General features: G+C 66.2%; 3 protein-coding genes across 11 annotated transcripts; 1 reads left to right on the top strand and 2 right to left on the bottom strand.

The window, feature by feature from the left end:
* Positions 1-834: 834 nt before the first annotated feature.
* On the bottom strand, positions 835-7,897 carry EIF2B4 (eukaryotic translation initiation factor 2B subunit delta). 3 transcript variants are annotated; one of them, XM_072858052.1, is made up of 13 exons: positions 7,806-7,897; positions 7,584-7,627; positions 7,366-7,504; positions 6,654-6,860; positions 6,355-6,437; positions 6,058-6,149; positions 5,552-5,666; positions 5,129-5,205; positions 4,809-4,911; positions 3,618-3,745; positions 1,563-1,743; positions 1,284-1,464; positions 835-1,077 (listed from the first exon to the last, which is right to left on the bottom strand). In XM_072858052.1, exons 1-13 carry the CDS (start codon positions 7,828-7,830, stop codon positions 878-880), a joined length of 1,575 nt encoding a protein of 524 aa, XP_072714153.1. In that variant the 5' UTR covers positions 7,831-7,897; the 3' UTR covers positions 835-877. The 3 variants fall into 3 exon arrangements, with proteins under 3 accessions (XP_072714153.1, XP_072714151.1, XP_072714154.1); XM_072858050.1 differs by having other exon boundaries at positions 6,654-6,863; positions 7,806-7,896; XM_072858053.1 differs by lacking the exon at positions 6,654-6,860.
* Positions 7,898-8,385: 488 nt separating this feature from the next.
* Positions 8,386-17,296, top strand: SNX17 (sorting nexin 17). 2 transcript variants are annotated; one of them, XM_072858049.1, is made up of 15 exons: positions 8,386-8,575; positions 11,877-11,951; positions 12,400-12,517; positions 12,916-12,980; positions 13,159-13,269; positions 13,682-13,772; positions 13,979-14,066; positions 14,450-14,519; positions 14,637-14,729; positions 15,015-15,092; positions 15,470-15,592; positions 15,719-15,796; positions 15,974-16,048; positions 16,405-16,446; positions 16,536-17,296. In XM_072858049.1, the coding sequence occupies exons 1-15, from the start codon at positions 8,516-8,518 to the stop codon at positions 16,653-16,655; spliced, it is 1,287 nt and encodes a 428-aa protein (XP_072714150.1). In that variant the 5' UTR covers positions 8,386-8,515; the 3' UTR covers positions 16,656-17,296. The 2 variants fall into 2 exon arrangements, with proteins under 2 accessions (XP_072714150.1, XP_072714149.1); XM_072858048.1 differs by having other exon boundaries at positions 8,388-8,575; positions 14,889-15,092.
* Positions 17,297-17,403: 107 nt separating this feature from the next.
* ZNF513 (zinc finger protein 513) lies at positions 17,404-22,124 on the bottom strand. Of its 6 annotated transcripts, none has more exons than XM_072858056.1 (4): positions 21,973-22,124; positions 21,796-21,897; positions 18,811-19,404; positions 17,404-18,581 (listed from the first exon to the last, which is right to left on the bottom strand). In XM_072858056.1, exons 1-4 carry the CDS (start codon positions 22,010-22,012, stop codon positions 17,830-17,832), a joined length of 1,488 nt encoding a protein of 495 aa, XP_072714157.1. In that variant the 5' UTR covers positions 22,013-22,124; the 3' UTR covers positions 17,404-17,829. The 6 variants fall into 6 exon arrangements, with proteins under 6 accessions (XP_072714157.1, XP_072714158.1, XP_072714159.1 ...); XM_072858057.1 differs by having other exon boundaries at positions 18,811-19,401; XM_072858058.1 differs by lacking the exon at positions 21,796-21,897.
* Between the last annotated feature and the right edge of the window lie 182 nt (positions 22,125-22,306).

The raw sequence follows: 22,306 nt of genomic DNA, 5'->3' as shown, positions 1-22,306 counted from the left end.
GGACAGAGATGCAGAGCAGTGGGGGTCTATGGCGGCGCGAGGGCTGTTCCCGCCGCGGTCTCCGGCGCAGTCGGCCTGGACCCGTTGTGGCGATGTCCGGGCTCCGCTGCTCGGGCAGGGCTCGGTCCCGCGACCGGTCTCCGGGGCGGGCAGGGCCGCGGTAGCGGCGGCCGCAGGAGGCGGCCACGGAGCGCTGGAGCCGTCGCGTCAGGAAGCAGGCGGGATGTTCCCGGGCAGGGAAGTGCCCATTACCGCTGAGTTCCGATCCTCGTCTTGAAAAGCACGGAACCCCCCCGGCCTTCGGGCAGCGCTGCGCCTCGGCCGCCCTCCGCTCCCCGTCGAGCTCCTGCTCCCCCACGAGGGATCGAGGCCGGGGCGTGACAGGCGCTTCCGTTCCTCCTGGATCTTTATGTTCCCGCGGGGCCCGGGCCCTGCGACTCCGCTCTCTCCTCAGCCCCACGCCCAGCTGGCCCCACCAGTGAGTCTGAGACCAGAGCCTACCCCGCCTCCGACACTTCACCCCTCACGGTGCCCAGGTCTGTCCTTGTGACCAGGGCCGTACCAGGGGACAGCACGGCTCGACTGCCTGCCAGAACCACAGCTAGAGGAGGTGTGAGCCAGGGGCTGTCACCATAGTGTCACCATTTCCCTCAGGTCCCAGAGGAGGGGCCCAGGGACAGGGAAGATCCTTCCCTGCTGCAGCCTGGAGTGGGACGAGAAGGGCCGGGCACAGCCGGGCAGAAGTGCCAGCGTGCCCAAGGAAAGTGCAGAGCTGAGCCCGTGGTGACACGCGGTGCCAGGGCTCCTGCCACACCACAGAAAGCGGACAAGGCGTATCGTGGGGCCTGGTTTATTATTGTCTGTGCAGCTGCCCCTACTACTGATCCACATTCTTGACACGCAGGACGACAGGCACAGAGGTGCAGGGGATCATGCCCAAGTCTGTGATGACCAGATCCACCAGGTCAGGCGGTGTCACGTCATAGACCAGGTTGAGGAGGCGCAAGGACTTGTTCTCTGCCCAGCCACCCAACTGGGCCTGGCCCTTCCGGAGCACGATCAGGTCATCGGGGTCATCTGCAGAGAGAGGAGCAGCCGACAGGATCAGGGTGAGGGACAGGACCTCTCCATCCTGCCCTGCTGCCTGCCAGGCCCAACCACCACCCTTCCTGTGAGTGGTGGCCCCTCGGCCAGGAAGGGGAATGGCAGGGCAGATCAGTCCATCCTGGCTAGCAGCAGGAAGAGGGAGCACGTCCCAGGGAGGAAGGGGACAGAAGCCTTACCCAGCTCGTTGGAGACAAAAGAGTCTGTCTGCACTCGCTCACAGAACTTATAGGTCTCGCAGCACACCAGGACGGGCACATTGTAGGCCTTAGACACCAGCGCTATCTGGGATGTCCCCACCCGGGACATGACAGAGCCATTGGCCAGGAGTGCGTGGGCTCCCAGCAGCACTTTGGACACCTGTCAGGGAACCACAGGGATCTGTCAGCACCTTTATCACACTGCAGCCTCCCCCATGCCCACCACCACCCTTGGCACAGCCCCGCTCTGCTCCTCACCTCAGGCAGCACGTAAGAAATGGCGTTGATCATCACATAGGTGCAGTGAATGCCCTTACGCACCAGCCGGCGCAGCGTCTCCCGGCCTTCCAGCCGTGGCCGGCTGTCCACCACGATCACACGGAAGGCCTGGCCCTTCTTCTCATGGGCATCGCACAGCGTGCGGTTCACGAGGGAAGAGCTGATGGACACCAGTTAGCAGGCTGCCTTGTCCTGCCAGGCCAGGCTCTCACCCGGCCCACGTGGCTGCCCCAGCCGCCCTGCGCTGACGCTGCCAGCATTGCCCAGAAATGAAGCCCAGTACCAGAAGACTTTCCTTGGTGCTGGCTCCAGTGCGGGACTCGTCAGGTGCTGGCTGGGCAGTATGTCTCCTGAGCATTAGCATGGGGTCTCGCCCAGGGGACAGCCCTGACAGGTGCCTGACAGCAGGGGCTGGCTGCCAGCAGCTGCAGCAGAGCAGGCACTGCCAGGCGCCAGCTGCCATGGCAGGTCCCCGAGCACATCGAGCCCAAACAGAGCAATGTCTGTCTTACCCAGGGTGGGAGCTGGGCTCCCACCAAGAGCCTGATGGGCTAGTGCTGCCTGGAGATGAGTCCAGGCGGAGCTGATGTCCACCCTTGCCGTTACAAGTGCTGCCCCTTCCAGACACTCTCCTGCTACGCTTGCTTCCAGGGCCCCCTCTCCCTGTCTTTGCACAGAGAATCACTCCCTGGGAAAAGCGATGTCTCAGCCCTCCCTGGAAGCAGCACTGACCTCCGCCTGTCCATGATCACAGCGAGGCACTCCTCCTCCAAACCCTCTCCAGGTTTCCCTCTCATAATGCTCCAGGCCCACAGTGGCCTGCCCTTGCTCCTTCCTCCACTGATCACCGAGGAGACACATCACATCTGGACTCTTTTGCCACAGCAGTCTCTGGCTCCTTTTCCCACCCCTACTTTCTGGGACACAGTCCCTCAAAGGAAGAACGAGCTTCCATATTTTTGCTTCCTTACATTTGACTTTGCTGCAGTTTGTTTAAAATGTCAGTAAACAGCGATGGCTGCTCTGTAAGTGCCCTGTATTGAAGAAGTGGTGAATCTGGGTTTCTTGAAACACTTAACTCTGGACACATGCAAACAGGGGACAGTGCTGAACCCTGAACAGGAGCAGCAAAGTCTCACGGACAAGCCTTCAGTACAGGCTTAGCTGATGGCAATGGCTTTAGGCCCCCATCAGACACTTCTCAGCCCAGTCAAGGCGTTGCCCGCTGCTGTAACGCTACGGGGCGGCAGGTCTGGGAGTCTGGGTTAGTCGAAACGGTAGGCAGTGCAAACTCAGGCATTCACAAACTGCGTTTGAGGCGCTAACACAACTACACTAATCAGTATAGGCTGGTATAAGGCTACTTGATCAGACCCTCCTGTTCGTTCCTCTGAGTCCGAGGTCTCCAGTGCTTCCAGCATCTAGCCTGTCCCAGCACGCAGAGAAATTGGAAACAACATCAGCAGGACACAGCCCTCTGCAGCAGGGCCCTCCAGGGATGCCTGCTGGCAGCCAGGCCTGCCAACACCGTCTGCTGCACTCTGCAGACACAGTTTAGCATTCTCCTCAGTAGCTGCCAAGGCAGAAAGTGCTCTGTCACCACCTCGTGACATGAGCTCATCAGCCTGCCTATCTCCCATGACAGGACAAGAGTCCTAATGAGCTCTCTGCTAAAGCACGAACAATACATCCATGTCCAGTTAGCAAGTGCTAATCCCAGGGCCATGCTCTGCTCTGCCCTGCCACCCTCATACATCCACTGTTCTGTCCTGCCCTGCTGGTCATAAACTTCTCCCTTGTCTCTTTATTTACCAGCTCCCCACCACAGCCAAGTTCTGGCTGGCACCCCCTGACTGCCCCCTCCCTGCTTATTTCTAGTTGCTGGACCCAGAGCCACAACCCCTCCCTCTCCCTTGGGCAATGCTGACTTTTCCACCCTTGAAAAACTGCTTTTGCAAGAGCTTCCTGTGTTCACTCAACTGCTCCGTTTCCTTTTTCCATCCGCTGGCCTGGCTGCCCTGGCTCTCCTCTTACCATCCATACACCAGGATCACATCGTTGTCATTTATCTTCTCAAAGGCAGACCTTGAAATGGCTTCAGCTGCCAGAAGAATCTTCTCCCGCAGATATTTGTCAATAGCGTCCTGCAGCTTCTCCTTCGCCTGGGGAGACAGTGCCATCACATACAGCATGGCCTTGCCACACTGCAGACACTGTTGTCCCTTGCAGCCTGGCAGCACTGCAGGCTCAGCTCTGCCTGCAAGCGGAGAGCCCTGCGCCGCTCCCAACCAGCCTGTTTGCTGAATAGCACCCTCCCCTGGGACAGGGGCTCTGCAAGACACACAAGGGCCACTCCTGTCCCAGCACAAGCCTCCCAGCAGACCACGGTGCCTCACTGCGCGTTCAAGCTGCCATCAGGCCCTCCCCAGCTCTGCTCATTATCTCCCCCACATCTCCTGGGTCAGTCGCTCTGGTCATCCTGTGGAGATTTTACTGCTCAGACTCTCCAGCCTGACTCCTCTCAGCCCACTAGCCACATGGCTTCAAGGGTACTCCTGACGTATACCACCACCCTGCCCCTTGCTCCACAGCCAACAGGCTCCTGTGGAGCTTTTTTCATGGGACGTAGCTGAGCACTGAAAAAACACATTCTTCTTCTTCTGGTACTTTACTGATGCTGTCAAACAATGCTTTCACAGGAAGTCCTGGTGGGCAAGGGCAGCTCATGGTGCCCAGCTGCTGTGGCGTTTGTGGCCTTCCTACAGTACACGGCACCAGCTGGACCAGCCTGCAATCCTCCAGCCACTCAAGAGTCACTTCTCAATGCAGGCGCAATGCTGGTTGCTGGCCAGGCCCATGGTGCAGTGCTGCGCTCACTGAGACCGTGTGCGCCTGCTGCAGCTTCTCCCATTTTACGTCCCTGCTCCTGACGAGCTCCAGTCCTACCGGCCCAGCGACACAGCCCAGAATTTGCTGTGGTGCACCCTGACCCCTTTGGGTCCTGTTGGGCTGTGCCTGGTGGCAGAGGGGGAGCAGGTCTGGCCGCAGTCCCCGCTCAGGCCGTGGCTGGCGACACTGATGGCCAAGTCTTCTAGCTTCACTGCAGCACTGCTCCCAGTCTGCATCCCACCACCTCTCCCTGCCTAGCCTGTGCCAGGGCTGTCCCTCCACCCTGGTGCCTGCAGCCACAGGGCTGGAGCCTGCTGCTCGCCTGAAGCCACTCACCTCCTCCTCTCTCAGGGTGTCGGGTAGGCATGAAATCTCCTTCTTGAGGAACTTAATGGCATTTCCCATGCTGGCTGAGAGGGGCCGGCACTGGTTCAGGAAGCTGCAGAGACGAAATGGGCTTAGTTCCAGAGCAGCCTGGAGGGCAGGGACAAGAAGAGGGAGGGTGCAGCTGGGCTGGGGATGGTGGGCAAGGAGGCAGAACCCAGAGTCCCAGGAAAGTCAGCCCAAGTTTGGGTGGACACCAATCCAGAGAGGCGACCGATGGACCACACTCAGCGGAGCTTCAGTCCCTCTGCTCCAGCACTGGGAGCCCTCACCTGATGTGTGGCTTCAGCTTGGCCACCAGGTCCCGTGACAGCTCCTCGTTGGGGGGAGTTGAGTAATCCCGGATCAGCTGAGACAAGAAGGAAGAGAGCAGGAGTTCAGGGCACCTGCCCCTTCCAGCCAGGCACTGCACATGACCACCCTTGCCCAGGAGGCTGCAGACCAGGCACAAGTGTGTAATACACAGCTTGACGTGGTTTCACAGGGAGGGCAAAGGGGTGCTCCCGGAACTCAGATCTGCAGTGTCAGCACCGGCACAGGATACCAGCGGGGCCCAGCCCTGAGCACGGTCAGAAGGAAGAGGCTGAAGATGATTGAGCGCAGATACAGCCCCAGAGGTCAGGGAACAGGAAGGGATGCCTGTGCCTGGTGCAATGCCCCTGCTGCCTGGCGGGCATGGGTAGCTGCTTGCATACCTGTTTGAAGACTTCCAGCAGGGCGATGCAACGGGCATTGGAGCCATTTATGATGCCCTGGGAGTACTGGAGGCCAAGGCGCACCACAGCCGGGTGAATTACTGTGGAGGGGATGCTGCGGGGACAAACGTGAGAGAGCTGTCAGCACTGGCCCTCTACAGCCCAGGAACAACCAACCCATTGGCAGGCTCCCAGCCAAACAACCTGATGGACGGCCCAAGAAGGGAGCTGTCAGTCCAGCCCCTACTTGCTCTGTGACCTGAGGCGTCAGGCTAACCCCACAGCCCCTTCTCTGTGGCCCTGCACTGCCCTGCACTCACCCCACAGGCAGGATGTCCGGCTGCCCCTGCCACTCCTCAAAGCAAGCAAAGGGGTCCCCCTTCACCCCATTAAGCCTATCCGACATGCAGAACCAGGACACCGCTCTACTAGGGCCATTTTGCAGCCAGGCCAGCCAAAGCAGAGCCAAATGATTGCCAGTGGCCTGGGCTAGGGAGCCCACATACCTCATCTGCTGTGTCAGTGGCTTCTTCCGGCTGTACTGGTGCAAGTGGGAGAACAGGTTGACCTTGGTGCCATAGTCCTGCCTCAGAGGTACCTGTAGCCGAACAGTGTTGACGATGGCTTACCCGAGGCCGCCATACAGCCCTGCTCACTCCAGCACCACCAATCACACCCAGCACTCACTTGTGGCACACCAGAGAGCAGGCTGAGTCCCACCATGCACGCAGCCTGACCCCACCACACACACTGCAGCACGGCTGCTCTGTAGCATGCAGCCTGTCACCCAGCCATCCTCCTACCTGCTGCCGCTCCAGCTTCTTGGCCAGTTTCCTCTGGGCAGCAGGGTCATCCACCTGCACATGCTCTGGCAGCCGCTTTACCACTGTAAGGATAGTGGGGAGGGCGGTGTGAGGTGGTACCACCCTGGCGCAGCCCCCAGCCCTGCCACACTGCCCCAAGACTCAGGAAACGCACGGCAGGGCAGTGCCCAGGGCACTGTGGAAGGACCGGATGGGCAGCCCCTGCAGGCGCCTGCCACAGCCCCCTCCCTCCCTGCTCACCACCCACCCTCTGCACCCTCTGGTGACGATGGCTGTACCGGATTGAGGCTCAGTGGGGGTCAGCCTGGGCTTGGCTGCTGTGGCTGCCTGGCTCAGCTCTGCTTTCTTGGCCTGCTTCTGGGCCCGCTCAGCCTCCTGCTTGGCCCGCCGCTCTGCTCGAAGCTCAGCTTTGCTCTTGCCCGCTGCGGGCTTCTCACCATCGTTGGGGCCATCGGCCAAGGCTGGGAGGGACGTGGGGTGAGCAGCTACTGCAGGAGATGGAAGGGGGAAGTCTGTGCCCAGCCCCCGTCACCAGGAGACGTAGCCCAGTATGTGGGGCAGCCCGTGGCAGGCAGACCCTCCTCTGCAGAAGGGTCTGCCTTTGGAGGGGCAGGTGGGACTAAGCCCCACGTTCTCCAGCGCCTTGCCACCCCCATGCAGCCAACATGGGGACCACCAGGCCAGCCCTGCATTCAGGTGGGGAGGGGACTCGCCTCTCTAGATCTCGGTCCCCACAAGACGCAGGCAGGCGAGGAGCCGGGACTCAGGCGCAGAGAGGTGGGACAGCCTGGAGGTCCCACCACGGCCTCCCCTAACTGGAGGATGCTCCTGGCTCGGAGCTGTTCCAGCCCGAGCTGTTCCAGAGCTGTTCCCAGCCCGGGAGACCGCCGGGGCCTCGCCACGGGGCTGCCCCTGCTCAGGGTGCTGGGGAAGTCTGCCGCGGGGCTCTCCAGGCCCCGGGGCTGCCTCGGGGGGAAAGCAGGTCCTCACCCCGGGAGTGCCCTGGGTCGGAGAGCGTCCCCAGCTCCGAGGGCTCGGCCGCCGGCCCCTTCTCGCTCCTCTTCTTCTTCTTCTGCTGCTTCTTCTCCTTCCGCAGCTGCAGCTTCTCCTCCCGGGAGAGCTCCGGGGCCTGTGGGCACAGACCGTCAGGCAAGTCCCCGTCCCCCACGCCGACCCCCGGCCCCACGCCGGTCCCCAACCCTGCTCACCTGCAGTCCCGCCGGCACCGGCGCGGCTGCTTCGGGGCCCGCACCTGGAACGAGGGGAAGCGTGAGAGGGGCCGGGCCCGGCCGGCCGCGGCTGCGGGGGACGGGGACGGGGACGGGGAGAGGCCGGCGGGGGGAGGCCGGCCGGGAGCAGGACCCCAGCCAGTGCCGCGGGGCGGGTTCCGCCGCCTCCCGGGGCCCGGCCCAGCGCGGCCCCGCACTCACCGCCCGGCGCAGCGCGCTCCGCCATGGCGCCTGCCCGGCCGCCCACAGCGCCCCCTGCCGGCCGGAGGGCGGCGCCATCCGCGGGCTCTGCGTGACCTGTCGTGACGTCAGCGGCCCCCCGCATGACGCGCGGTGACGCCACTCCGCGGCCGGGGTGCGGGCTGTTCCCTTTCCCGGGGCGTCCATCCCCGCGCCGCCCGCTCCCAGCGCGGCCGGGTGTCCTGGGCCCTCCCCGCCCGCGGGCCCTGCTCCCCCCGGGCTCGCCGTGGCCGGGGCCCGTCCCGCTCCGGGCCCGCGCTCAGCACCGGGCGCGGCGGAGCAAGGGCTGCGGCACGGCTGGGGGTCGCTGCGACGTTACTCGGCGCCCCGGCGGGGGCCCGCACTGGGCACGGGGCTGCCCTGGGCTCCCGGAGGTGGGGGGTGGGGGGGTGGTGTGTTTGTGTGTCACCGGGACGGCCAGGCCCCGCCGCCGTGGGCCGTGCGGCTCCCCGCCGGTTCGCCGCGGCGCCGGGCCCGCGGGCGGTGGAGCGGGTCGGGGCGGAGCGGGGCGGGGCGGGGCGGGCGGCCGGGCCGGCCCCGGCGGGCGGTTCTACCGGCCGCGCCATCGCGGGGGCCCCGCGGGGCGGTGCCGGGGAGCGCGCGGCCCGACATGGCGGCGCGCGGCAGGTAGCGGGGGCGCGCGACCCGGCCCGGCCCGGCCCGGCCCCGCCATGCACTTCTCCATCCCCGAGACCGAGACTCGCGCCGGCGACGGCGGCGCCGCCTACGTGGTGAGCGGGGCCGGAGCGGAGCGGAGCTGTCCCGCGGGGCGGAGCGGGGCGGTGCGGCCCCGCGGCCCGGTTCCGGCGGGCCCCGCGGCGGCAGCGCCCAGCGGGGCCTGATCCGGGTCCGGGTCCGAGTCCGCCGTCCCGGGGTGGGCGCCGTCCCCGCCCGGCGGGGGCCGTGCGGGCCGGCAGCCCCGGCGGCGGTCGCGGGCGGCCTGGGCGGGCCGGGACCCGGCACTGGGGCCGGGCGGGGGCGGGCAGCCCCCGCCCGCCCGCCCGCCATCCTCAGCCGGCGCTGCGCTCCCGGGCCGGGCGGATGTCGGGCTGCGCCGCGGGGCCGGGCCCCGCGGCCCAGGCTGGCCCCCGGCGGGCTCGGGAGGTCCCTGGGGTGCGGTCCCGCGGGCGCCGCTCGGAGGGTGCCCGGACCCTGCCCTGCGCCGGGGGGTGGCTGGCCCGGCGTGCTGCGGGCAGGGGCCCCATCCCGTCCCCGCGGCCCGGCTCACCCTGGCCCGCCAGCCCGGTCGTCCGTCCCGGCTTCCTGTTTTGCTCGGCGCGCCGTGAACGCCCTCCGGCTTGGCAGCTCCTCCAGGAGCGGGTCCCCAGGGCGCCCGGACGGACGCTGCTGCGGGGCGGTGGCCTGGCAGCTCCCGGGTGCCGAGAGCCCCCTCCCCGGCGGGGCTGGCAGCGGCGGGGCTGGCAGCGGCAGCGCTGCCCACAGAGCAGGGTCTTGCTGCGTGGAGATGGCGGTGCGGCTGCAGCGGCTTGGGCCAGGCCTGCACTCCCCTTCTGCTCCCAGCTCGGGGGGAGGGCAGGCGGCTCTGGGGCTCCGTGGCCCCTTTGGCTCCGGCCCTGTAGGAAGCTCCGTGCTCTGGGCAGCCCCGCTACTCTGTGCCTGCTGCCATGGGGCCCCCTCGCCTGCCCCCTTTGCCGAGATCCCTCTCTGGGGGATCTCCCTGGTCCTCTCAGAAGTACAAGGCGGTATGTCAGGGACACGGATGGCAGTTAGCTGCGGGAAGGACTGTGAAGGGACCTGGTGATCCACAGGCAGCTGTGGTCGCACAAGGGCCAGAGCAGCAAGCACCGGAGGTGTGTTCGGCCCAGCGCCTCCTCCTGCACTTTGCCCTCAGGTGCCGTGATGGCTCCTTGGGCAGGGGAAGACCTTGTCACCAGTGTCAGAGGAGAGCTTGTTTGCAGCCCTGGGTCTGGTGACCCTGCAGAGAGCCCTGCCAGCATGGGCCCCTGCGTGGACGTTGGGCAGGCGGGAGTGCTGCCTGGACCACCCAGCATCTGTCGTGGTCTCCTGGGCCCTCCACGGGGACCCTGGGCTGTTGCCTTTGGGTTAGAAGATGGTGTGAGATCCAGTGTGTGCAGGGCCAGCATGGCCTGGACAGGTGCCTCCGCTGACCCCAGGCAGCCCCAGCTTTCGGGGCAGGAGGACACTTGGGGCTTCCAGTGAGCAGAACAGCCATGGGAGGTACCTGCCGGGGCTGCGATCACCGGCTGGAGGCACGTCTCCAGCCCCTGCAGTGCGGTGCTCCTGCCCTCCCAAACACCATTCTGGGGATGGCAGGACCTGCTCCGGCACAGAGGGGACACTGCTGTCCCCTGGGAAGACGCTGCCCCTGTGGTGAGGTGCCTGGGAGCTGGGGTGTGGAGTTGCTGGGTCCTGTGTGCTGTGCAGCCATAGCCGTGCTCTGCCTGCGGCATCAGCAGGGAGCTGAGCCAGGGTGGGGGCGCAGGGCAGAGGGGGCAGCAGCCAGGGACCAGCTCCGTGGTGTTGTAGAAAATGTTAGTAGAAACTTAGCACTAGCACGCATAATTTCCATAACAGTGGGATCCCCTGCAGCAGGAGCAGTCACCTCCCTGTCTCTGTAGGGCTCCCCCCGAGCTGTGTGTGTGTCACCGGGATGGCCAAGCCCCGCCGCCGTGGGGGTGACGAGCCGTGTGGGGCAGGCGAGCCCCAGCTAGGATGGTGCCTGCTGGGGTAGAACTGTCCCAGAGGGGTTCCAGCCTCTCCCCTGACCCAAGGGGCAAGGGGTAGGGGCATGTCCTGCTGGGCTCTCTGCAGCAACCCTTACACTTTCAAGCAACCAATGTCCCAGTAGTGCTGGGGTATGTTGTGGTGGCCCTAGGGCGGGCAGGCAGCGCATGAGGAAAGAATCCCCTTCCCTGTGGCAAGGGCTGGCTGTGGCCATGCACCCCAGGAGGCGGTGGAGTGAGCCCAGGCCTGCAGCCTTTGTTCGGTGGGGACGTCCCAGCCACGCAGCTCTCTGCGGCTGGACGCCAGGCTCCCGCTCCACTGGCCTGAGCGCAACCCGGGTCGCTGTGCTGGCCGCCACATCGCTGTGCTCGCTCCTCTGAATGTGTGTGTCGTGGGGCCTGCAGAATGGAGAGCAGCTGCTGGCTGCCTCTTCTCCTTGCTGCGGGGAGCAGGGAGGGGTGTCCTTGCCCGCTGACTTGGGGACACCTGTGTCCACAGGGCTGCAGCGTGGCTCCGTACTCTGCCTGTGGCTGGGCAGCTGCAAGGTTATGCCTTCCTGGTGTCCATTGGACACATTCCTTGGATGTGCTTGTACTTCCTGAGCAGTTTTGACCATATCCACTGGGCTGCAGGTCCGCACTGATGCCGACGTGTCTTCAGAGGAGCAGCACACAGACACCTTTCAGTGCTGTTATTGTACTTACCTGTGCGAGTCCTGGGTGTTTGATCCATCCTCACTTGCTAATGCGTAGCCCTTGACTGCTGACAGCAGCCCCTCCTGGTCCTGGGGGCTGTGGCTGCGCCTGCCTGGGGCTGCTTGTTGCATGTCTTGGCCTCCATGGGCAGCACTGGGGTGTGCGGGCCCTGCCCCTCTCCAGGCTGCTGGGGGTGCTGCCCCCGAGAGCTGGAGGGGGCCCCGGCCCTGTAACGGAAGTGCCGCGGAGCTGTGTGTCCCAGGGCAGTGCCTAGAGAGGGTCTGGGCGGTGTGCTGCTGGGATCGGTGCCTCTGGGCTGGGGCCGGTGCATGCAAGGCACACCCAGCTCCCGCAGCGGTGCCCAGCCCGGCACGGGGCACGCGAGGGTGCCGGATGGGTCCTGGCGCTTCCCGGGGCAGGGGCTGAGCTCTGCTGTCAGGAGGGGAGTGCTGGGGTTGCTGCATCTGCTCCTCGGCAAGGTCCTCAGGAGCATCGCCTCTTCCTGGGCTGCTGTGGGCCTGGGCCCTGCAGGGGCTTCTCTCTGGGGCGGCCCGTGTGCCCTGAGCTGGGCAGGCCCCAGGGCCCCTCCACCCAGCAGGTGCTGGGATCTGACTGGCATCTCTCCCCGCAGGCCTACAACATCCACGTGAACGGGGTGTTGCACTGCCGAGTGCGCTACAGCCAGCTCCTGGGGCTGCACGAGCAGGTAGGGAGCCATCCCCAGCGGTGGTGGGAGCTGCTGCTGACCGGACCCCCTCCCACGGGGCAGCGCTGCAGTGCCCGCTGCGCTCCTGGCAGGCAGGGTGCTGGGTCCTGCGGGCTGCCATCGGGGGCTGCCGGAAGGCCCCGCGCACTGCTGGAGAGCCGGAGCGTCAGGTGCTGCCCTCGCTGCGGGCGGGCGTGTGCTGCCCAGTGCTGCCCGTAGGGCTGGCCAGGGTGTCGTTTTCTGTTCCTTGGCATCGGGTGCAGGCCTCCTCTCCTGCTCTGTGACGTCCCGGCTGGGTTCTTGCAAACTGCCGGCTGCCCGTTTGGGTGAGGAACACTGGCGAGCTCTCTGCTCCCCTTGCCAGGGCCCTGGAAATCAGCTGGGGTGGGAGGGTCAGAGCAGCCACCATCTCCCTGGAGGCTTTCATAGCACTCTGCTGTCTTCCCAGTTAAGGAAAGAGTATGGCGCTAATGTGGTCCCAGCCTTTCCCCCAAAGAAGATCTTCACGCTCACCCCGGCAGAGGTAGAGCAACGACGGGAACAGCTGGAGAAATACATGCAGGCTGGTAAGCTGGGTCTACCCCATGCTGCGGCTCAGGGCTGGCTGCCCCCCACTCAGTTGCTCAGGGCGTCGGGGCGCTGCCCGCATGTTCCTCCCCACACTGCTCCGTTTGCTGTGGCCCATCTTGATACTCCCAGTCTTGCTCTGGTATTAGCTGGCCTAGTCCACTGGATGTCAGCTCCTCCATCCCAGCCCCTTCCCCTTCCTTGTGCTGGCAGAGGTGGAGACCTGCCGGTGCCTCCACCTGCAAGGAGTCCGTGGCTGCCCATGTGCACGCCCTACATGGAGCGCATGCTTAGTCTGGGTGCAAACTTTGAGGGGCCATGGAGTGGACGGGTGTTGGCGTGGGTCCCTGCCCCCTCCCACGTAACGCCTGACTCCTTGCTTGTCTTCCACCGCCAGTGCGGCAGGACCCGATGCTGGGAGGCAGTGAGACCTTCAACAGCTTCCTGCGCAAGGCCCAGCAGGTGAGGGGGCAGGAGCTGCTGGATGCGGTGGGCTGCTGGGACAGCCTGCGCGGGGGTGAGGGCCGACTGCCGGGGCTGGGCGGTGCGTGCCGGGGCTCTTGACTGCGGGGCAGTCTGAGCGGTGTGAGGGTGGTTGGCGGTGGAGGGGCCGGGGTGCCGATCCTGTTTCTCTCTCCAGGAGACGCAGCAGATACCCACAGAAGAAGTGGTGCTGGAAGTGCTGCTCTCCAACGGCCAGAAGGTCAAGGTCACCATCCTTACCTCGGACCAGACAGAGGATGTCCTTGAGGTGCCAAAGCTCTTGTGCTGGGCAGGACCAGCTCCTCCTGCTGAGTTCTGTGGTTTCCTACATGGGCAGGAGTTCCCTCAGCCTGGCAGCCCCCTGGCCCTCCCTGCCCTGTCCCTACCCCAGAGCAGGGCTGTCTTGAGGGGGCTGAAGAGCAGTGGAGCTGATGTTCTCGTGCCCCTCTCTGGGCCCAGATTGACGTTGGGAGGCCCCCAACTGTTTCATGGTGGCAGTGATCCCCCGGGCCCCTCTTGTCCACTTGCCCTCCCTACCCTGGCCCCCAGCGCAGCAGAGGTGCTGCCTTCCTGCTGTTGGGAGGCCCCAGAATGCATACAGGCTGGATCCTGCCACGGGGTAAGGACGTAGAAGTGCTGCCTCTGTGCGGGAAGTGGTGACCGTCTGCTCTCGCTCCCAGGCTGTGGCCTCCAAGCTGGATCTGCCAGATGACCTGGTCGGCTACTTCAGCCTCTTCCTAGTGAGAGAGACCAAGGACGGAGCTTTCTCCTGTGAGTAGACCATGCTGGAGCCCCACGAGGGCTGCGGTGGGACATTGGCCCCGCACCCTGCCCCGGGGCGAGAGCTGTGTGCTTGGACCAGATGGCCCTGCCCTGGGTGGGGGGATCCGGTGGGCTCCCCTGGGGTGCCCTGGCTGGCGGGGGTCCGGTGGGCTCCCGCTGCCCCGAGCCACTGCTGAGCTGCTGTTTCCCTGCAGTCGTGCGGAAGCTGCAGGAGTTTGAGCTGCCGTACGTATCCGTCACCAGCCTGCACAACCCCGAGTTCAGGATCATCCTGCGCAAGAGGTGAGCGGCAGGGCCAGAGGGGCAGCGACTGCTGGAGCAGTGGGGTGGTGTCCGGGGCTCCCTGCTCTGTAGAGGGACCCCTCCCCTCCTGCCATCACCACCCGCGGGGTGCTTTGGCCCCCAGGAACACACCTGGGCGTCCCTGGCTGTGACAGGGGCTGGGCTGCCCTGCTGGGCTTGGCCCCTGTTTCTGCTTTCCCAGACACGGCCCTTCCCACCTCTGGCAGCTGCTTGAGAGGGGGAGCGGGGCATGGCAACTGATGGCTTCTGGAGGAGCTGGCCAGAGAGCCAGCCCGGCACCTTGTCCCAGCGTGGGGGGGTGTTTTTCTTCCCGTCACTGTTAGGAGCTGGGGAATAGGTTGACCCATGTGGTTCCCTTCTAGCTACTGGGACTCCTCCTATGACGACGATGTAATGGAGCATCGTGTGGGGTTGAACTTGCTGTATGCACAGGTGAGGGTTGGTGCAGCCCAGCCAGGTGAGGAGGGGCACTGCACCCCTCAGCTACGGCTTCGTGGTGTCTCAGGTGGCTCTGGGCCCAGCTGCTCACCAGCCTCTGCTTCTTGGTAGACCGTGTCGGACATTGAGCATGGATGGATCCTTGTCAACAAGGAACAGCACCGGCAGCTGAAGTCCCTGCAGGAAAAAGTCTCCAAGAAGGAGGTAGGGGAGGGCACGATGCTGTGACGGGAGCAGTCCCAGCACCAGACTGGCACCGCTCCTGTGTGAATGCGTGGTACTGAGTTCGTTGCCTGCTCCTGGCTCGGGAGGTGCGGCAGGAGGGCGGCCGTCTGTGCTGACCTTCCCTGGCTCTGCCCGCAGTTCATCCGCCTGGCGCAGACCCTGAAGTACTACGGCTATCTCAAGTTCGACCCCTGCGTCACTGACTTCCCTGAGAAGGGATGCCACGTCGTCGTCAGTGCTGGCAACAATGAACTCAACTTCCAGGTGCGGCTGCCGAGCGAGCAGATCAAGGAAGGTAGCTTCAAGGTCACACGCATGCGGTGCTGGCGGGTCACGTCCTCGGTGAGTGCCACTTGCCTGTGGGGCCCTGGGGAGCAGGGAGGGCTCTGTGGGGTCTGGTGGGACCTGGCTGTGCCAGGCTGCTCTGGCAGCTCTCCCCAGGAAGAGTGCTGGCTGTGTTGCCTGCTTCCAGCCCAGCTGGCCTGGGGAGGGTCTGAGTTGTGCTTTTGGGGCTGAGTCAGTGTGGGTCAGTGGGTCATCAGTGTGAGGACATTTGAGGGGGCCGCTGCTGCGAGGGGACCTGACAGTGGCGGAAGGCCAGTGGGAGCTGGGCAGGGTGTCCAGCACCCAGCTGGGGGCTGCCCTCTGTCAGTACAGGGGCCTGGAAAGCTGTCTGCTTTCCCTCTGGAAGATCCCAGCCTCAGCATGTGCCCTTGCAGGTGCCGATGAGCAATGGTCCCTCGGGGAGCAGCCCAGGGAAGTCTGAGGTGAAGCTAGAGTTGGCTTTCGAGTATCTAATGAGCAAGGACCGGCTGCAGTGGGTCACCATCACCAGTCCACAGGTAGGGCTGCCTGCGTACCAGGCCAGCGGTGGACAAGGACGGGAGCGAGGCGGTGGTCTGGGTTCGGCCTGGCGTGTTGGGAAGGCCATGGGGTGCGTGCAGCCTCGTGACACTTCTCCCTTGCAGGCCATCATGCTGAGCATCTGTCTGCAGTCCATGGTGGACGAGCTGATGGTGAAAAAGTCTGGAGGCAGCATCCGCAAGGTGAGGGCTGGGGCTGCCAACCAGGATGCCATCCTGCCCCTGTGACTCCCTGGGGTCTAGGCTGGGCCCTGCTTGCTCTCCTCAGGATGGGGCCAGCTGAAGGATCCCCAGGGGCCATCTTAACCTCTGGAGCTGCCCGTGGGGACCCTGACGCTGAGCTGAGCTCCTCCCCTGCAGATGTTTCGCCGGCGGGTGAATGGGGCCCTGCGGCGCTCGGACAGCCAGCAAGCTGTGAAATCGCCCCCGCTGCTGGTGAGTGGGACCCTGCAGCCCTGGTAGAGGAGACAAGGGTGACCATGGGCTTCGCTATGTGTCGGGTACCAGAGCCCACCACCCCCAGAGGTGCCACTGTCCCCTCGGCAGGGCTGGCAGCAGGGAGGGCCGGAGCAAGCCCTGAGGACGGCAGGGCTGTGGTGCCCCACTCCCATGGCCCTGGGAAGAGAAAGGGGTCCCAGACCCATACCTGGGAGCCGGACTCCCTGGGGGAGGGAAGGGATGGTGGCCTGGCTTCATCCTGGGTGGCCGAGGGCAGGGAGGGGGCAGGTGGTGGGAAGGGTGGGCGGTGTGTCCCACTGCCTCAGCGCTGCCTGACAGTGCTGTCCCCACAGGACTCGCCCGACGCCTCCCGGGAGCCGATGGCCAAACTCTCGGTGAGTTGTGCACGGGCACACTGGTGCCATCACCCTTGGAGTGAGCGGGGGGGAGTGGGGGTCCTCCGTAATGTCTCCCCTCTCCACAGAGCAAGCTCACCTCTGTCAGTCTGCGAGGGATCAGCCACTCCAGCTCTGCTAATGATGTGGGCGCTAATGACTTCCATGGCAATTACGCCTTTGAGGGCATTGGCGATGAAGATCTGTAGTGCCCCCCCTTCCTAGGACAGCACCAGCCCGAGGGCCTTCGCTGAGGAATGTACGACCTGCAGACAGGTTGCAATCAACGTGCCTCTCACCTGCTACATCCACCTTCCCCTGCTCCACTGGGCTGGGGAGCTCACCCCCAGCCCGCCGTTGCCTTCGGGGTGGGGGCAGCTGAACTCCTCCTGCTGCTGGCTCCAGCTGGGAGAGGGCTTGTTCCCAGGGCAGCACCAGCCCAGCCTGAGCAGCATGCCCAGGCCGAGCCCTGGAGCAGCGTCGTGGAGCCTGGCCCAGCGCAGAGGGCAGAGCTGCCCCTTCCCCAGCCGGGAGGGCCCGGCCCGAGCACCCAGCTGCGCAGGAGGGCAGCTGCCCGGGTGGCTGGGGCAGCGGCTTGGCAGCAGCGAGCAGCCCTCGTGAGGCTCCATAATGCCAAATTAGCATTTAGGTTTCTGCTCAGAGACAGACTGCAGTACGCTGTCTCCAAGGGCGCTCTGCGCAGAGCCCCCTCTCTAACCCGCTCATAGACTCCAGCGTAATCTAGGCTTGTAACCACGTATCTCCTGCTGCTCAGACCGACCAGAGCATTAATGGACAGTAACCGATGTTTACACACTGCAATGATGATTAAAACGGATCCTGATTGGTACCAGGCTGTCTGTTGAGGGGTGGCTGCTGTCCCTCCCCTCCCCGCACACTTTGCCAGCCCCGCACTGTCCTCTCCTGAAGCAGAACAAGGTCCCTAGGGAGAATAGCAGATAACAAAACTGACTGTTTAATGCTTTTATACACAATATAAATTACACTGACCGGCATGGCAACAGCCATGGAACCAGTCCTGTTTCCCCCTCCCCCCTTTTCCCCAAACTCCAGCAGAGGAAGGCTCCGACAGGCAGGAACTGCCCTTGGGGGTGCCTGGGGGCATGGCCCCACTGCTGCTGGGGCAGGCACCCGAGCCGCTGGTTGCAGCTTCGCCCTGCCTGGGCAGGATAGGGCTGCTGGAGACCCCAGTGCACCCGCGGGCCCCGCATAAGGCAGCCCTGAGCCCCCGTGGAGTCTGCTGCCTGTCCCTCCCCCAGGGAGGGCAGGGGCTGCAGCCGGCAAGCGGCCGGGGTGCCCCAGGGCTGAGGCACCCCGCGCCCGACGCGGGGCCGAGCCCCTGCAGCCGGGCTAAGTGCTGTCTCAGGGCATGGCTGTGCCCACGGCTGGAGGGGCCAGGAGGGCTTTGGCATTGCGGGGGTTTACCCAGCTCTCAGCCGTGTGGCCGTGGATCTTCTGGTGGCGCTTGTAGTTGTCCCAGTGGCCAGTGGTGTAGGGGCAGTCCCGGCACTGGAAGGGCTTCTCGCCTGTGTGCCGCAGCATGTGCCGCTTCAGGTTCATGCTCTGGTTGCAGCTGTAGCTGCAGAGGCTGCACTGGAAGGGCTTGTCACCCGAGTGGATGCGCCCATGACGCTTGAGGTTGGCCAGGTTGCCGCAGGCGTAGTCACAGAGCTGGCACTTGTAGGGCTTCTCGCCCGTGTGCACTCGCTGGTGCCGCTTCAGGTTGTCGAGGTGGGCGGAGGCATAGGGACAGAGCGGGCAGGCGAACGGCTTCTCCCCGCTGTGTGTCTTCATGTGCCGTGCCAAGTGGTTGGGGTAGTGGGTGACAAAGGGGCAGAGGCTGCAGGCAAAGCCTTTGTCCCCGGTGCCCTTGCGGGGGCTGGCGCCCGGCTCGGTGCCCAGCACCGCCAGGCTGCAGCGCCCGCAGACCTGCTCAGCCAGGCCCTCATCCTGCGCGAACCCGTCGTCCAGCACCAGCCCGCACATGCGGCACGTGAAGGGGAAGAGCAGCTCGGGCAGCGCGGCCGCCTCCTCGCCCCGCAGTCGAGTGCAGCCGGGCAGGAAGGGGCCGCTGCCACTGCCCACGTGCAGGCTCAGCTCTGGCAGCAGCGGCTCTGTGGGACAAAAACAAGCAGGGCTGTAAGCGGGGCACCGCAGTGCTGGCAGGGCTCAGCTCCACGAGGAGCCCCAGGCTCGGGGGCAGCGGTGCCCCAGCTGAGGCTGGTGGCACATGGCACCAGGCCTGGCACAGGTCCGTGGCAAGGACGTGCCCCTTCCCCAGCCCCAGGGCTGTGCTGTGGGGCTCCCCCACAGCAGCTGTCCCCTGCACCCCCCCGCTTTTACCTGGGTCCTTGTCCCGCCGGTGTGGCCCCTCGCCTTCGGGCAGGCGGTGGCTGAGCATGTGCCGCTTCAGGTTGCGGCTCTGGTTGCAGCGATAGTCGCAGGCGGCACACTGGAAGGGCTTGTCCTGGCTGTGGACCCGTTCGTGGCGTTTGAGGTTGCCCAGGCTGCTGCAGGCGAAGCTGCAGCACGTACAGCGGTAGGGCTTCTCCCCCGTGTGTGTGCGCAGGTGTCGGGTCAGGTTCACCAACTGGGCAGAGGCGTAGGCACACTGCGGGCACGCGAACGGCTTCTCCCCGTTGTGTGTCTTCATGTGGCGCTTGAGGTGGCTGGAGTAGTGGGAGGCGAAGGGGCAGAGCTGGCAGGAGTATACGATGCGCTGGCTGCGGCCCCCCTCGGCGCCGGCGCACTGCAGGCAGCTCTGCCCCAGGCTGGCAGCCAGCTGCAGCCCGCACTGGCGGCAGGGCAGCGCTGCGGGGCCGGGCTCCCCGCCCTCCTCGGGGTCGCTCTCCACACTGAGCTGCTGGTACCCAGAGGAGCAGTCGTCGTCGCTCAGTGCGTACGCCGGGATGGCAATCTTCCCCACCAGGGTGTCTGCTGAGAAGACCGTGGGGATGGGACGGCGTCAGCCCGGCTGGCCCAGGCACAGCCCCTCTGCTTGTGCCACCAGCCCCAGCAGGGCCCGTCCCGAGGAGGGGACCGCAGCCAGAAGGGGCCAGGCAGCTGTGCCTGCCCTAGCAGCACCCAGGAGCCTGCAGGAGCCCACCATCCTGCACACAGCAGGGTGAGGAGCCTCACGGCCACAACGTGCCCCGACACCCTGCTGCAGGGCCTGTCCCGGGCGCCTCAGGAAACCCTGTCACCTGCGGCTGGCCGAGCCGGGCAGGCAGCCCATGGCCAGACTCCCAGCACGAGGAAGGGCGGGCATTGAGGGGCGCAGGGGCAGGTCAGGCACTCACCGGCACTGCTGGGCCCAGCTGGTAGGAAGCAGCGGTGGTGGGAAAGTGTCGAGCGTGGCCTGACCCAGACAGGAGGGCTGGGTGCCCATAAAGCTTGCTCCGGGCCCCCCCTCGCTGTCCCTCTGCCCCAGCCCTGGGGACGGCAGCTGGTCCTGCTCCCATGGCCAACACCACGGGGCTCCAGCACCAGCCCCCCTCCATCATGCAGGAAAACAGACCTTCCCCAGGCGCACGCAGCGCTGCTGTCCCGTGGCAGCGGGGGGAAGTCTGCCAGGCTCTCAGAGGGCACTTCTGCTTCCCGGCTGGGCACAGACCCATCCTCCTGCAGCCCCTGTGTCCCAGGAGGAGATGACCGGAGCGGAGCCCACTGCCCTGCAGCCGCCTCAGGCTGGTCTGCTGGTCCCATGCCCCAGATGTGCCCCCAGGCTGGTGCTCAGAGCCGGAAGGGCAGTGACAGGCAGCCAAAGCCTTGCCGCTACCAGCCTCAAGCCATGCCCAGCTGTGCCCGACCTGGAGCCCTGGGGCCTGTGAGACCCAACAGATGCCCACTGCCCTGGGAAGCAGCCTGGGCTGTCCCCTTCGCTGCTGCCCACCCGGCTGGGTCCAGCTCCCAGAACCCCAGGCAGGTGCAGGGGTGAGGCTGCTCCCATGGTGCGGTATGGGGTGGCCCCTCCACCCTCCAGTCCCCTTTCACAAGCACTGGCTGAAGTGCAGGTGCCAGAACGGGGTATCCTGCGAGGGGCTGGCTATTGCCAGGGGAACCCTCGACCCTGCCTCAAGCCCCACACCGAGGGACTCCCTTGCCTCCTCAACTCAGGTCCACAGTCCAGCAGTGCCACAGCATCCCTGGAGCACTGTCCCCCGAGTGCAGCTGTGTCAGTGCTGCCCAGGTGGGACACTGTGGCCCATGGGGTGAGGACGGGGATGTGGCTGTTGATGGCTCTCCTGACCTCCTCAGTGGGCCGTGAGGTGCCTGGTCCTGCCCCACAGCTGGGGCTGGCGGCTGAGTGCGGAAAGGAAGGTACTTCTGATGGCAGAAGGTCTGCTGCAGAGAGCAGTTTTCAGCCCTCACAGGGTCGAGCTCCCAGAGCCCCTGAGCGGGCTTTGTCCCGGCGCTGGGCTTTGCGCACAGGCTATGAGGAAGCGCAGCCCTCAGAACAGAACCCCATCTGCCAGGCAGCTGGGACAGCGCCTCAGCATGAGAGCGGGAGCTGCTGGCACGGCCTGGCGCGGCTGCCGAGCACGCGGACCAGAGCACGGCCCTTGCGGACAGCGAGGGGACAGAGCCACAGGGGCCGTGTGGTCCGTGCCCCCCTCCTCTCGCCATGGAGTACGTCCCCACGTCATTCACCGTTCATCGTCGAGGGCAGCGAGTGCTGCTGCTACCGGTTCTTGCGAGGCACCTGCAGGCTGACCCAGAGCTCGGCGTGACGCCGGCAGGGCAGGCACTGGCTGGCCGCACAAAGGGGTCAGGGGGCCTGCGGGGCAGGCGAGCAGCAGGGAGCAGAGGCTGGCAGAGAGACAGCCCCGGCCCAGCTCCCCACACCCGACGCAATGCTGAGGAGCCGCGGTGGGGCAGGAGCCCGCAGGGCTGAGGCCCCGGCTCCTGGGCAGAGCCGTGCAGACGGCTCCGGGGACGAGCCCCGTGGCGGCAGGGTGGCCTGCCGGCCTCGGTGTCCCCGCGGCCCTAGCCCACCCGTGGGGGTGCGGCGCGCCTGGGGGGCCTTAACGGAAGGGAGTGCTCGGGGGGGGGGAGGGGGGGGCGGGCAGTGCCAGGAATCGGTGCCGGGCGAGCAGAGACCACCTGCGCGGGCCCCTGCCGGGGAACGGGGCCTCAGCCCGTGGGAGGCGATCCGGGAGGGGGAACGCTCCCGGGGACGGAGCGGTCGCCGGGCGCGACCGCTCCCGGGGAGGGCGGCTGCTGGATGGGGCCAAGCGCGGGGGCCGGTACCGGCAGGGCCGGCGCGGGAGCGCCCAGGACGGCCGTCCCCGCGGGGCGCCGCTGCCGGGCCCGGACGGCGGCACGCACCTGGCGGTCCCTTCTCGAAGGCCAGGCCGCGGCCCAGCAGCAGGTCGCCGGGCAGCACCAGCGCCGCTCCCGCCGTCTCCTCGGGGCCGTCTTCGGCGTCCGCTGCAACACACCGAGCGCCGCGGGTCACCGCCGGGCCGCCGCCGCCGCCGCGCCCCGGCCCCGCCGCGCACTCACCCTTCACCGGCTGCGGGTGGCTCTGCTTCCGCCGGGGCATCGTGGCCGGTCCCAGTCCCGGCCCCGGCCCGGCCCCGCCGCCCGCCCGCCCGCGGCCCGCCAGCCGCCCCTGCCAGCCCGGGGCGGCCGCCGCCGCCCCGCCTCGACCGGGCACTTCCGCTTCCGGCCGCCGCGGGGCGGGGCCGGAAGCGGGCGCGGCGACCCGGAAGCGGACCGGGCACGCGGAAGCGTGCGCGGGGTCCGCCGTGCCGCCCGCTTCCCTCCCGGCATCGCGCCGGCGTTTCCGGCATGCGGCGGGGGGTGTGGGGGGGGCCTGGGCCGCGCCGCGGGAGAG

Source organism: Ciconia boyciana, chromosome 3, assembly GCF_034638445.1.
Source record: "Ciconia boyciana chromosome 3, ASM3463844v1, whole genome shotgun sequence".
NCBI lineage: Eukaryota > Metazoa > Chordata > Aves > Ciconiiformes > Ciconiidae > Ciconia > Ciconia boyciana.
Note: the sequence above shows the minus strand (reverse complement) of the source record. Positions and strands in the feature narration are given on the sequence as shown.

What these genes read in the sequence shown, in the direction of transcription:
- ZNF513 (XM_072858054.1), bottom strand. Translation starts at nt 22,012, where the DNA reads ATGCCCCGGCGGAAGCAGAGCCACCCGCAGCCGGTGAAGGGTGAGTGC. An exon ending in CTTCGAGAAGGGACCGCCAG is followed by an intron (nt 19,405 to 21,795) that starts GTGCGTGCCGCC and finishes CGGTCTTCTCAG; the next exon opens with CAGACACCCTGGTGGGGAAG. An exon ending in CCGGCGGGACAAGGACCCAG is followed by an intron (nt 18,582 to 18,810) that starts GTAAAAGCGGGG and finishes TTTGTCCCACAG; the next exon opens with AGCCGCTGCTGCCAGAGCTG.
- EIF2B4 (XM_072858050.1), bottom strand. Translation starts at nt 7,830, where the DNA reads ATGGCGGAGCGCGCTGCGCCGGGCG. An exon ending in GGAGCGCGCTGCGCCGGGCG is followed by an intron (nt 7,628 to 7,805) that starts GTGAGTGCGGGG and finishes CCCTCGTTCCAG; the next exon opens with GTGCGGGCCCCGAAGCAGCC. An exon ending in ACACCCTGAGAGAGGAGGAG is followed by an intron (nt 3,746 to 4,808) that starts GTGAGTGGCTTC and finishes CTGTCTCCCCAG; the next exon opens with GCGAAGGAGAAGCTGCAGGA.
- SNX17 (XM_072858048.1), top strand. Translation starts at nt 8,516, where the DNA reads ATGCACTTCTCCATCCCCGAGACCGAGACTCGCGCCGGCGACGGCGGC. An exon ending in GCTGGCGGGTCACGTCCTCG is followed by an intron (nt 15,093 to 15,469) that starts GTGAGTGCCACT and finishes GTGCCCTTGCAG; the next exon opens with GTGCCGATGAGCAATGGTCC. An exon ending in AGCCGATGGCCAAACTCTCG is followed by an intron (nt 16,447 to 16,535) that starts GTGAGTTGTGCA and finishes CCCTCTCCACAG; the next exon opens with AGCAAGCTCACCTCTGTCAG.